Here is a 12,730-nt window from a genome sequence, read left to right on the forward strand (position 1 = left end):
GCGACAAACGTGGACGCCCACATACCCAACCCCCGGCTCGGTCGGTCGGGAGGATGGAACCGCAGCAGCAGTTCAGCAGCTGGAAAAACCGGACCCAAAGGGAGGCCCTCCCGGCAGGACCTCCCGCTGGACGGGAAGCTGTGGTGAAGAAGAGGTGTGAAATTAATGGCCGTCGTACTAAAAAGCAAAATCTTGCACTTATTAGCGAACACACAATTTATTTAGTGCGTGAACACACACACACAAACCGGCGCGCGCTCCACGTTTGGCTGGGCCGAGCTCGTGAGCTCCGGAGAGAAACGCCTGGCCGCCCTAAACGCAGCAGAACGGGGGAAAAAAAACACAAGGCGTCGAAAGGTGCGAAGCATGGCCCCGCGTCATAAATAATTTGCAAAAAGCCCTACCGAGAACGCGGATCGGTGGTGGTCCCCCCCCCGCCCCTCGACGAGAAGCGATCGTCGTGCCTCCAAACCTTGCACCCAAAACGAGCATCATCGCCAGCAGTGGGGTGTGCATCGATCGCACACCACACAATTTGAATGCCGAACTGGCCCGGCCACAACACACACAAACGAGATGTGTTTTGCGCGACTCATTACACGAATATATAATTAGGAGCGGGTTAAGGATGTGTCAACAGTAACAAGTGTGCGCTTGCCGCAGCACATCGCCCGCCACCGAGGAGATGTCAAACCTTTCAACCCCCTGGCTTAACACGACGTCCCGGCGGAAGACGTGTACGCACCACCCGGAGCCCTGAGAGCCTGGAGACCGAACAGAGCGCTTTTTTCTGTTTTCATGTGTTTTTTTTTTGTTTTTGTTTTTCGCGCTGTAAATGGTTTGAAGGGTGCAATAAATTCACCTTCGCCGTCGCTTCATCATGCACCCGCGTCGCCCGTGCTCAAGGGATACAGGGTGTCCCGTGTGTCTTGGTTGCGTGAACTGCGGCGGCGGTAACCGGAGCGTAACTAAATGTAACGAGGTGTAGTTTTTAGAAAACCACGACTACAACCATACCTTCCTAAATGGATTATTTATGGATAGGACGCGGCCCGGGCGCAATACAATGTATGGGCTAATAATCGTCGGTGGTCACCAATAGGCTGAGTGTGAGATGTTGACCAGTACAGTTACGATATATTTATAGTCTTTTTAAAGACTGTTGAGATCTTTTAAGATTTTTAAAAAAGTTTGAGAACTTCTCCTGTCACAGTTGAATGGTTCCTTAAAATATTTGAATTTAATTCGCATTCCAAAACTGTTACACTATCCACCAGGATCCACCTGAACTTCTTTTAACAGTGTGTCTTCTACGCTAACTGCCTTTTCAGGAGATTTTAAACTTCCTCGAACCTTAGTGACATACTTAACGCCTTTCTTTAATGGATCGTTTTGTAATTTTATAGCTTCAAGGCACAAGTAATAGTGATAACTTGATGAGTTTGGGCAATTTCTTGTGATAAGCTGTGTACATTGTGCAGTAAAGGACCCTTACTCTATGTAATTTCTTGTGTGATCTTAAAATAATGTGCTGAAAGTATTGGAATATTCAAACTAAAATGTTTCGGAGGAATCGTTATGGATGGAATACTGCTATTGCCAAAGTTTTTTTTTTTTAATTTTATGGCAATTGAATTTAGATTTCAGAGGAAATAAAATGTTTCAAATCTTATTCTTCAAAATAAGAACTTCAGAGTTTGAGCAACACTCTTGACAAAGCCAAAATATATTTATCATTTTGTACTGTAGCATTGCAGCCATCTCAATGATCTTTAGACACCTTGTATACGTGGTTTTGAATTAACTCAAATTCTAGTGTTGGTCATTGTTGTAATAGTTTAGAGTCATCAGACTTCAAAGACTTTTTTCTGGAGCTTTGCTCGAAACAAGGTTTCCCTTTTATTTCTAATGAGTTCATATTGAGCAAAAGCCTTTCATAATAGGAATCATTGCCCTTTAGTTAATGATCATTTAGCCATACATACCATACCTTTAGGGATTTAGCTTGGCCATACCTATCCAATCACTTGATTTTCAACTATTTTCGAAAATAGATGTGCGTAGAGCTCTCTTCAACTTTAAATCCTTGTTAATCACAGCAAAGCGAGTCCTTGCTACGGAAGGTTCTTTCTAGACGATATCTTACTAGACAAAGAAGATTTAACGTATAGAATAAATAGTTCATGTGAGTAAGTAAATGGTAAAATCGACATCAAACTGAAATAATAAAACATAATATATAAAAACTAATAAAAATGATTAAAATTGAGGATACACAATGATTCAATTCAAGAAATCGACCAAAACATTGAAAAATATTAACAAATGCACAACAAGAAAAAGAGTTATAAAAAGGCAATAAAAATATCAAAAGAAAAAGTAAAATTAAAATACAATCATTCGAATCATTTCATTCAATTGACTAATCAGCAAAGCTTATTCGCAATCCGCAATATTTCCAATGTGTATACCATTCCTGGTTAACTCGCACCTCGCCCATCGGTGCAATTACCGATCACTGTTATCTGATTAATGCCCCCCACTGGTAAATGTTACCTCTGCAACGGCAATTGATCTGCTAGCATTAGTCTTCATATCTGCATCCCACTACAATGTGTTCTTGCTTTGGAAAAATAACACACATACGTACTACGTACATCTGTTTTGCCCAACCGTAATCGTACGAAATGCGAACGACAAACCCAATCATTACGCGCCAAACCCCTTGGCCAACCAACGAGCCACCAAAACGAGAGTATCATTCGAAACGCAACGCCCCAGAATACCACCCCGAAAGATACCGCCCATTGCTCCGGCCAGCACGATCAATCGTTCTGTGTAGCATAGAAATTACATAATTTATGATCGCGGAACTGACCGCAAGGGAATGGCTGCCACGCGTGTATTAAAAAAAAGCCCCCGGTGGCACAAATAATATGTAGGTGGGATGCTACGTCTATCTGTGTATATGTGTGTGTGTGCAGTGTAATGTCCAGTTCCCAGTTACGGGAGTGTGTAATCTTCTTCCGGAGCGAAGGGAATAAGCCTGAAGAGACAACACAACAAAATCATCCCGCTTGCGATGTAATGGTTTAGCAATGGGGCAACAATTGTTGCTCCAGATGCTTCGTTATCAGTAATCTTTGGGTTTGAGAAGAAAAAGCGCTAAATTGAAGCGCTAGACACAAAGTACCGACCAGCGTGCCAAGCGCTACACTGTACCTTCTTTGTAGCTAATTTGAACTACCAAACCACGCTCGTGATTCGTGACATTCATGTTTATGATCCGTGAAACAAGTAATTCCTTGCCGACCGTAGCGAGAGGAGCTGCTCCTTGGACGATTGCTAATGCTATTTAAATTACGTATCATTACAATAAAGGTTAATCGAAACCAGAGCAGAAGAAGCGATCCGCGCTCGCAATGTTGAGGAGCAGCAGCGAACGTGGAGCAGAAGTGTTCTCCAACTCCAACGGAACGAGTCGTCGTCGTCGTCGTCGTCGTGATCGCACTTCCACCAGCCCAGCCCAGCCATCATGATCAAACGCGGCACTTCAAACTGCGACTCGCTTCAGCTCGCCCGCTGGTAGCTGGGCTAATGGTGTGGAATGAATTGAATTGATTCGGATGCGGAATGATACGGACTTCATTTGTTGATGATTTAATTTTAAGTCCTACGCGGCGCGCCGGTGGAAGGATGGCTGCGGTACGCTAGTGCTGGGGCCGTGACTGACAACATGCATGACACTTGCACAAAATGTGAATGGGCGCACAAATGTTTCTTCCGAGGGTTTCTCCTTGAAGATGATGGAGTACGGTAAAGCGGAATGGTAGCGAAATGGTAGCGAAATCATAAAAAAGTGGCAACAAAACTAAACAACGGTGAAAGCTCCTCTCACGGGCAAGCCGAGTCACAGTTAGCCGAGTATTTGAGTATACCGGGGCAAACGTGTGAATGATTCATTTTCAACAAATTATGTTTTTAAATGTCGCGCTTAAGCTACTAAAGATGCTCACTGATTCAATTCTAGTAATAAAACACATATTCTTCATTATTATTAATAAAGTACTGCAGGGTTTCCGAGTCAATTTCTAATGTCTACAACATTTTTCATTGATTGCGAGATGTTTTTCAACAGCTGTCAAATAAATTACAACAGGAAACTTAATTTATGAGCTCTTAAAGATAATCTTCAAAATTTTCAAGCTAGATTGAGTATGACAGTTCTTTAGAATGTGTTGAAAATCATGTCTAAGAATTGAATTTTTATTATTATGTAAAATTTTCAAAATTTTCAAGCTAGATTGAGTATGACAGTTCTTTAGAATGTGTTGAAAATCATGTCTAAGAATTGAATTTTTATTATTATGTAAATATACCATTTTACAGCTGTTGAAAAACATCTTGGAGGTGGCGAATAATAATTTGCACATTCGAAGGTGACTTGAAAAACTCGATAAAATGACCTTTCAATCACATTGAAATAGACTGCTTAAATAGTGTTGGCATAAAATGCGAAGTTGGCATAAAATGTGTCATACGCGATGGAACAGCGATCAGCAGCATCTACCCGAGGATAACATTGTGGAGCATCTTTTCAAAGCAGACAGTGTTAAGCATCGGCGTGATTTGCCCGAGCTAATTAGGACTAGGACCAGGGCGTTCAGTTCAGTTTTGGAAGTCATAATGTAACCACGAGAGCTTTATCGTGAATAAAAATCTTTTTATATTTTGACAACAAATCGCTGAAACCCATAATGATAAGCAGTTTGAATTGTTAGTTCGTCCGAATATCACCCTTTCTGATACAAATATGACTATAATGCATATTTTACTTTGTTAAATATTATATCATAATATGTCAATCTTTTGAAAAGATGGACGTTGTATATAAATTATTTTCAATCGCTAAAACTCAAATTCTATCACTTGGTGCACATTTTTGCCCCACTTTACCCTTTTTAGTTGGGTTATAATCCTTTCCACACTCGTCTCGGGATCACGATGACGATCCACTTTTATGTGTCAAACGTGCAGTGTGTGTTAAAGTGACGTCTTGGTAAAACAAACAACTACTTTACCCAACGGCAACGGCATGGCCTGTCACATACTCTACACCCAGTGTAGCGACAGAAACGCCTGCAAGCAGTACTAGCAGTGCCACTTGGAGGAAAACGATACAAGTTCATTTAACGCCCTCCTTATGCCCGACATGTCAAGCACCGTCAAGCACCGAAACCAATAAACTGTACACCCCCAATCGAGAACTGTTGCTTATGCCTTCCGTTTTTGCACCACACCGCTGTGAAACCGTTGGCAAAGCAGGGATTGTTCAAATTTGTACATAATTATCTTTAACATGTCACCCGCCAACAGCATCCTCGGGATGGAGTGGAGCGAGGGAGTTTAATTTCTGATTAACGTAAAACGGTGACGTTTCGTGGAGTGGGAAAAAAATCAAAACCTCTCCCCACACGCGGCTTTCTTGCACAACCATTCTTCCCAGGAGATGATTTATGCATACGCCTACAGCGGGCTACGGTATAACGTACACGGCGATTCATTTTTAAACGCTTCCGCACGATCCGCAACGAACCTCATGCGAACGAAGGATATATGGTTGTTCGGTATGCCGGCAGCATTCCAGAAGTCATATGGTACACAACATTTTAACGGTCTCGGGACACTAAGCGGGGGAGGGGAGAGAACAAACGACACTGAAAGAATGATCGTTAGCTGTTTATCCCAAACCCCTCCACCCTGAGGGGAATAGTTTGAAGAGTAACCGCATAAACATACAGGCCGCGGTTGTTGTGATTGTTTTGTGGGGTAACACGATATGGAGAACCAACCCGAAACACCCCTCTAGCGGCCGCCTCTATCCATCGCTCGACAATAAATTTTGTCCAGATTTATAGCAATCATTTTGTGTGTGCAGTTTTTCCCTAACATCAATGGTTTTCTCTCCGTCTTTTTTTGCTGTTGTTGCAGAAATCCCATCGAAGCTGTGCTGGCATTCCCCACCGATCCGGTACGGCGATACAGCGATCACTTTTCGGCTCCAGCTTCTCCCAACCCAACGGAGTAGCAGACGGGGCCCGGCAGATGCAAAGATTCGGTACAAATGATTTTGCTATTATTTATCGGTACAGAGTGCCGCCGGGAACGATTCGGCATACCCGAGGTACCCGAACCACAACCGCCGAGACGCTGAGTAATTGCCCGAACACTACCGGGACTAAAGTGGACGCAACGGCGCCTGGGGGACTGTTTTGGCCTCGACCACCATCACCTCCATTCCATGGAGGGTTTTGTTGATCCGATCGCATCCGAATGGTTCATGGATTTCACCAACCCAAACGATCACCACCTTGTGTGTCTATTTTCAGCTTCTATTCTACTCCTCTACAGGTTGATTGGGACTGTACGATGTAAACGCAAGACTTGTACCTTTGTGGTAAATGTACTGTACACGGTACGGTGCGCGTCCTCTGCACAGATGCTTCCCTGCGGGCGTGTAATCTCGATCGACCTCACCGACCACCTTTCGATAGAAATAACACGCCCTCCACACTACTCCCTGTGTTTTCGAAGCGTTTCACATCATCGTTCACTACACCTATTACAGGAACCGCGGAAGTGTATAAAGCAAAATTTTCAATCGAACTGGGATTTTGTGGACCAGAAGATTTCCATTCTGCGTACGATAAATGCTACTGGCCTACTAAGTCCCAACTTGTTTGGAAATGTGTTACAACGACGACGACGACGTGCGTGTATGTTTGCTTTCCTGTTCCGAGGATCGGTTTTCTGCCTGTCTGCACTGTGTTGGGATTTTCGAGAGACATTAACGTTTCCTTGCCAGTGTCATTGTGAGTGCACCTGCTTACCAATGCTTACCCATGCAACTCGCAGTTAAACACACTTCGTAATGCCCTTGGAAATCCCAAAACGTTGCACGTCACCACCATATCACAAAACCAGTGCAGCGCACACACTTTACCTTTTCGATCTCGTTCAGCCGGTTGTTGGTGCGCTTCTTTACCGCGAATGCCATATTCACTTAGCTTTGTCTTCACGGACAGACTAGTACACACAAGGGTCGAAATAATGCGGTTTTTTAATCTTTGTGTCCTACAAAAACTGACTAAGTCGAACGAAATAAATAAGTACGCTGATAAGTGTAGCCGATAAAATGATGCGTGCCAGCCATCCGGTGCTGTAATGGTGGTAAATGTGTTTGTGAGATAACGATAGGATTGATCTCGTGTGACAGATCGTTAGCCCGAGTGATCGAGTTATTAGTGCGTGTGTGTTTTTTTTACAAAAAAAGCTTACAGTGGCGGTCAAAAAAAGGAATACGACGTGATTTGGACATTAAATCCTTTATACTGCTGGTGCTTTTCATTAATTTTAAGACAAATTTTTTTGTTCCTTGTTTTGTGTGAAGGCATGTGTGAAGTGTTTTTTGTTAATGATTTTTATAGAAAAATACAATGACTTACTTTTGAGTTTTATCATTTTTCATTTGCTTTTTCTTTTTCTGTTAAACAACAAATACATAAAACAATAAAATTGCTACCACCAAAGGTCTACGCCAGGGGGACATGCTTACCTGTTATCCATGAAACTAGGCGCTAGAGAGGGTCATCTGGGACTTGGGGGTGGAGACTACGGCTAACTTAAACTACTTCTATAAGTCAACCCAGATCCTGGTATACGCTGATGATATAGACATCATTGGTCTGCGGCTCTCTTATGTAGCAGAAGCATACCAAGGGATCGAGGGATCGGCAGAGAACCTCAGATTGCAGGCAGACGAGGCAAAGACCAAACAGATCCAAAAGAATCCAAACCTACGTAAATGTGACGTACACATAGGTGGACGCACTTTTGGAGCCTTCCCTGAATTCACCTATCTCGGGTCAACGGTCAGAAACGACAATAGCATAGAAGCTGTATTGCGCGCAAGAATGCTGGATGCCAACCGGTCTTTCTACAGCCTCACCTCAAAGCAGTTCACCTCAAAGAACGTGTCGCGACGGATGACGCCTCTCTCACATACGCCTCTGGGATATGGACGCTGTCCAAATCCGACGAAAACCTTTACCATTCCGTCTTCCCATCGTGCCTACGATGTGAGACATGATCGGCAAAGATATTCTAACGAATCTCAAGTGATATTAAGATCTAACATCAAACATCCAACCTTTTAGTACTCCTAACAGCATATTCAACAGATCATTAATCTCCTTTTTGGAGCACATCGTTTGATCTTGCATTACCTCAACCAAAACTAAACCTACTGGATGATTAGGTTCATTAAGCCAATGCAATTAATCAACCCTTCAGGAGCAACCTCCAATTATCATTTTTAACAGCTCTACACACGCCTATTACAATCGCACCACACGACAGCACACGCTTAATCTTAAAGTCATTTGCACTGTTTAATCACATTGCTCCCCTTTTTTAATAGGCCTTCCACTCCCATTTAAGGACGGAATTAATGCACCAGAGCTACAAAAAACCTAAATCTTTCATATCATTACCAGATTAGATCGCTTTCCCTTGGAGCCTTCTTGCAACCGTCTCCTATTTCACAGGTGCTCCTAACCTGCGCAGCCCGCCAGCACTCGAAATGGTTCACCGATTGGCGTTTAATTTGTAACACACTCAGCAGCAGGTCGACCGACCGTCCGTGCAAGTCATAATAAACGATATCAAAAGAACCAAACGGTTTTCCCGGCAAACCCGGTGGTCACCGATCTGCCGGATAAAGATGCCGCCCGATTCCGAAACTCAACGACACCATTACACGTTGCGCGTTGCGCTAGCCCGGGTGGTTTGCGTATTGCGGAATGACTAAAACCGGCAGGACGTCCCGGGTGGATCGCGTTGACAGTGATTGGTAGCGGTCATTTGCGCGCCCGACTCTGTGCCCGAGTGTGCTGAGAGTGCCCCCGTTGACGGTGCTGGCCGCCGAAGATAATTTGTGAATAATTATTTTCAATCGAAGGGAGCTGTCTCTTTCTCTCTTTCTCTGACAGTTGTTCAGGCAATCGCCACATGCGCCTTCTGCGTAGTGAACGGCAGACCACCCTTACGGTTGTGTCATTGCGTTGAGGCCCAACCTTGCGCTGGCCGCTGTCATACCATTGGGATGCCGAAATGATGAAGCGTATAATTATCGACATAATAAATGAAGTCATTTACGTTTATCTTCACCGAGCTCGGGAGCGCACTGGACGAACACGACAAACCACATCACCTCATGGGGCATTCCAGAGCTGGTTCGCCGAGCGAACTACACGATAAGATGCGCAAGTCCTTAACTCTGCCCTCGAGGGAGCACAGAATCAATTAAAAATTTAATAATTTTATTGACACCCAAACGATTCTTCTCGGTGGAATCTTATCGAGAGAACCAATGTCACTCCGTTGCGCATCGATCAGGAACGTAATCAGGAGGCCGATGGTGCGAGAGAACTCCTCTGCAAGAAAAAGGCGTTGGGCAAGTTTAATCGATCTGATTAGCATATATATTGCTATCTTTACTTGTCAAGTTAACATTGCCAGGGTGCTTTGAAGGATCGGAGTTACCAGGAACCTTTTCTGCTCCGCCTATCTTATCACTCACAAGTCTTATAGAATTACATGTTGCCACCAACATCCAACTAGTATTTAACGTCCGATGTCATTGTCTTTGACTAATTCGTTAAGGAGTGCCTAGAAGTAAGTCGCCTATAAGAGAAGAAGCAGTTTTGCTTGTCCCGTAGAATGTGACCATAAACAGAATCCTCATGAATGTTAAGAAAGGCCTGATATTGATTCTGGAAAAGTCGTTTAAACGATTTTCTTGTGTATTCTTCAGTTCATGAGGTAGATGTTGTTACAGTCATTATTGCTACTTTCATCGGTAATATCCTTTATTCCATCATTGGAAAACAATACAGATTCATACTTCTGCTAACGACGTATATGTGAAAGGATAGCTGCGATGCAATATAACCAATAATGTGAAAATATCTAATGTACCAGCTGTATATAATAAATCAATTATTGCCTGTTTCCAACGGAGGTTAAAGATTTAGAGTAGTCTGAAATATCGTTTCAAAAAGAGATTCGGGATAGCATTGAAAATGTTCCGAATATCTTCAGCATCAGCTATCACTTCGCTCACCAGCTTCCTTGAGCTTTATTCTCTGATATAAAGCCATCTCAATACAACTCGAGACTCAAGTCAGGGTAATTGGACTGAACTGATGGATTCTGAGGTTCTTTAATCTCTTCCTGGAGCAGTATCACTAACTTTAACCACTACAGGAGTACACGATTAGTCAGGCGGCAAAAGAAGAAAACATTTTACTGACAGTATGCTGATATTGGCAAGAATAACACAGCAAATTGACATACCCCTTTCACAAATTGTAATATAGATATTGCTTATAATTCCTGGAACTTGCTTCGATAGCTCAAAAGTGACTGTTACAAGATTTGGACTAAATAAAACCAATTCCAGCTATAACTATCAAAGCTAACAAAAGATTTCCATTGTAAGTCCGTTAAAATCTGGCATTAAAGAATTACAGGCACCTTTGAATGCAACATCTGATAAAGCGTACTGCACGAAATGAGAAAATTGTCACTAGCGCAGCATCTTAATTCCGTAATAACATACATCTTTCTCTAATCAACAGCTTACTTTGCACGATAACTCATCTCTGCCCGGCTCATGTCCGTCGGCTATCCATCCACTCCCCGTGTCCTCGTATCGATTTCATACCAACAACGACGCCCCAACCCAACCCAAGTGGCCGATGTCGATGTCAGACATCATGATCTGACGTCTCGGCGTAACACCGGAAGCGAAACGAGCCACCGGTCACTTAATTGCACCGCATAAGTGACGATTCCGGGCGTCCGCATCCATTAGCATGCGTGGTGGCCACTCCACATGCATCCAATCACCCGCTGTCCTCTCCCCGCCGTGCCTGTTGTCCCGCACTGTGATTGATCCGGGCTAGAAAAGATGGATGCGAACGCACCCCAACAGGGGATCGCGCGCCCGATTCACCCGATCGCCCCGAGGGCAAAATTTCTTTTCCGACCGACCGATTTTGCTCCCCAGAACCCTCCTCCTCCCCGCCGTCTGGGTCGAACCGATCCGATCGGACATGCTACGTCTATTGACCTGAGATCCGCATTATAATGCCACCCCTCCAGGCGGGGGGAGAACAGCGCTCGCGCGCTAAGTGCTCAACAGGCGCTACAGTTTGATAATGGTAGCGTTGACGAGTAATTTGTCCACCGTTGAAGCGAGAGGCGGTAATTAGGACGCGAATGCAATTACGCGGCGAACTACCCGGCGCAGGATGATGCTGCCGGATGACGGCCCGGGGACGCATTAGCGGTACGCATCATCATCATTTGGCAATTAAATCAATCTGCTCCATAATTGGCACATTCGCGGCATGCTGCTCTAATAGGATTAATTTTATGGCTCCTTCCAGGGCCCCTGTGTCGCTGTGTCAGCGCTGGATGATGTTTGCCGGCGACGGGTGACAGGTGATGCGGCCTGGGGTTTGGGTTGTTGTGCAGGCGGATGCACCACTCCACCACCATCGAAAACCCCGCTCAAAAGTCATCATTATCATCAGCCGATCGATCGGGGAGTGACATCGAACATCGGGCTACGGTGCGCGATAAGAAGCCATGAAAACGCCATCCCCAACAATCGCTTTTCGACACCCCGGCGGTTTGGGCTTCCCTCCTTCTTTTTTTTTTTTAATTGACTTTTCGTGTCATGTTCTTATAAATCGTGCCAGCTTCTGTCCGCACCGTTTGACATAAATAGTATGCGCCCGCCCGCTGCCTGTCTTGTTTGTATTGGCGATCGCTATTAGCCATTTCGCGATCGATCGATCGCGATCGATTGCGCGGAACGGCGACGACGACGAAGACGACGATCGAACGGTTTTTAATCTTCGCACCGGGAGTGTACTGACCGCTTGCAGTGTAGTCGTCGTCGTCGCGTGTGAGTACGCAAATGGTTGTCGCGTTATCTTGAGCCCGCGCGAAACCAGCTCGCGCGGTCCAGGGAGAACCTGTTGCGCGGCGGCACGGTCGCCTTGTAGTGGTGGTTTTGCGCATGATCCGCATGATGGGACGACAAATTCCTACACGCAGCTGATAGTGGCCGAACGAACGGTTCTTCGTGAAGCACGCGGATCTGTGGCGCAACTGCCGATGAGAAAGTTTCGGTACGCAACGATAGCGAAGGTTACCTGATAACAGCGGCTCCATTAATGGCGATATTAATTTTAAAGCAATACATTAAAAGCCCCGGGGAAGCGTGGCATGGTCATAAAACATACGTACATCCAACGTTTACTGGCATCAAATCACTATCAACATTCTTTCTATCTTCCCGAGAGCAAAGTTCCTCGATAAATGTGCATTATTTGTACCTTCCTTTTCTAGCTAAGGCACAGAGGCACACGTGATTAGAGTCCTTTAACTTGAGTTGTTCAAACTAATTAAATGTATCCACCTTTGAATTACGATTTGTTCCTACAGGCACCTGTTTGCTGCTGTTATTCGTTTTGAAATACTTTTCTTTGCCTTTAATATTGGCTTTACAAGCAACTAATACATAAAAATCATCCGAAATTATGTGTTATTTTGAGTTTGAGAAATATAATCACTACAAGTCAACACAACCCTATTC

General features: G+C 44.3%; 1 protein-coding gene across 2 annotated transcripts in view; it reads right to left on the reverse strand.

Moving 5' to 3' along the window:
* Positions 1-7,250, reverse strand: part of LOC120903766 (protein cortex) — a 39,001-nt gene extending 31,751 nt beyond the window's left edge. For both annotated transcript variants that reach the window (XM_040313372.1, XM_040313370.1), the window contains exon 1: positions 7,004-7,250. In XM_040313372.1, the coding sequence (XP_040169306.1) occupies positions 7,004-7,057 (54 nt within the window). In that variant the 5' untranslated portion in view covers positions 7,058-7,250. The remainder of the gene's footprint in view (positions 1-7,003) is intronic.
* Between the last annotated feature and the right edge of the window lie 5,480 nt (positions 7,251-12,730).

Source organism: Anopheles arabiensis, chromosome 3, assembly GCF_016920715.1.
Source record: "Anopheles arabiensis isolate DONGOLA chromosome 3, AaraD3, whole genome shotgun sequence".
In the NCBI taxonomy this organism is placed as follows: domain Eukaryota; kingdom Metazoa; phylum Arthropoda; class Insecta; order Diptera; family Culicidae; genus Anopheles; species Anopheles arabiensis.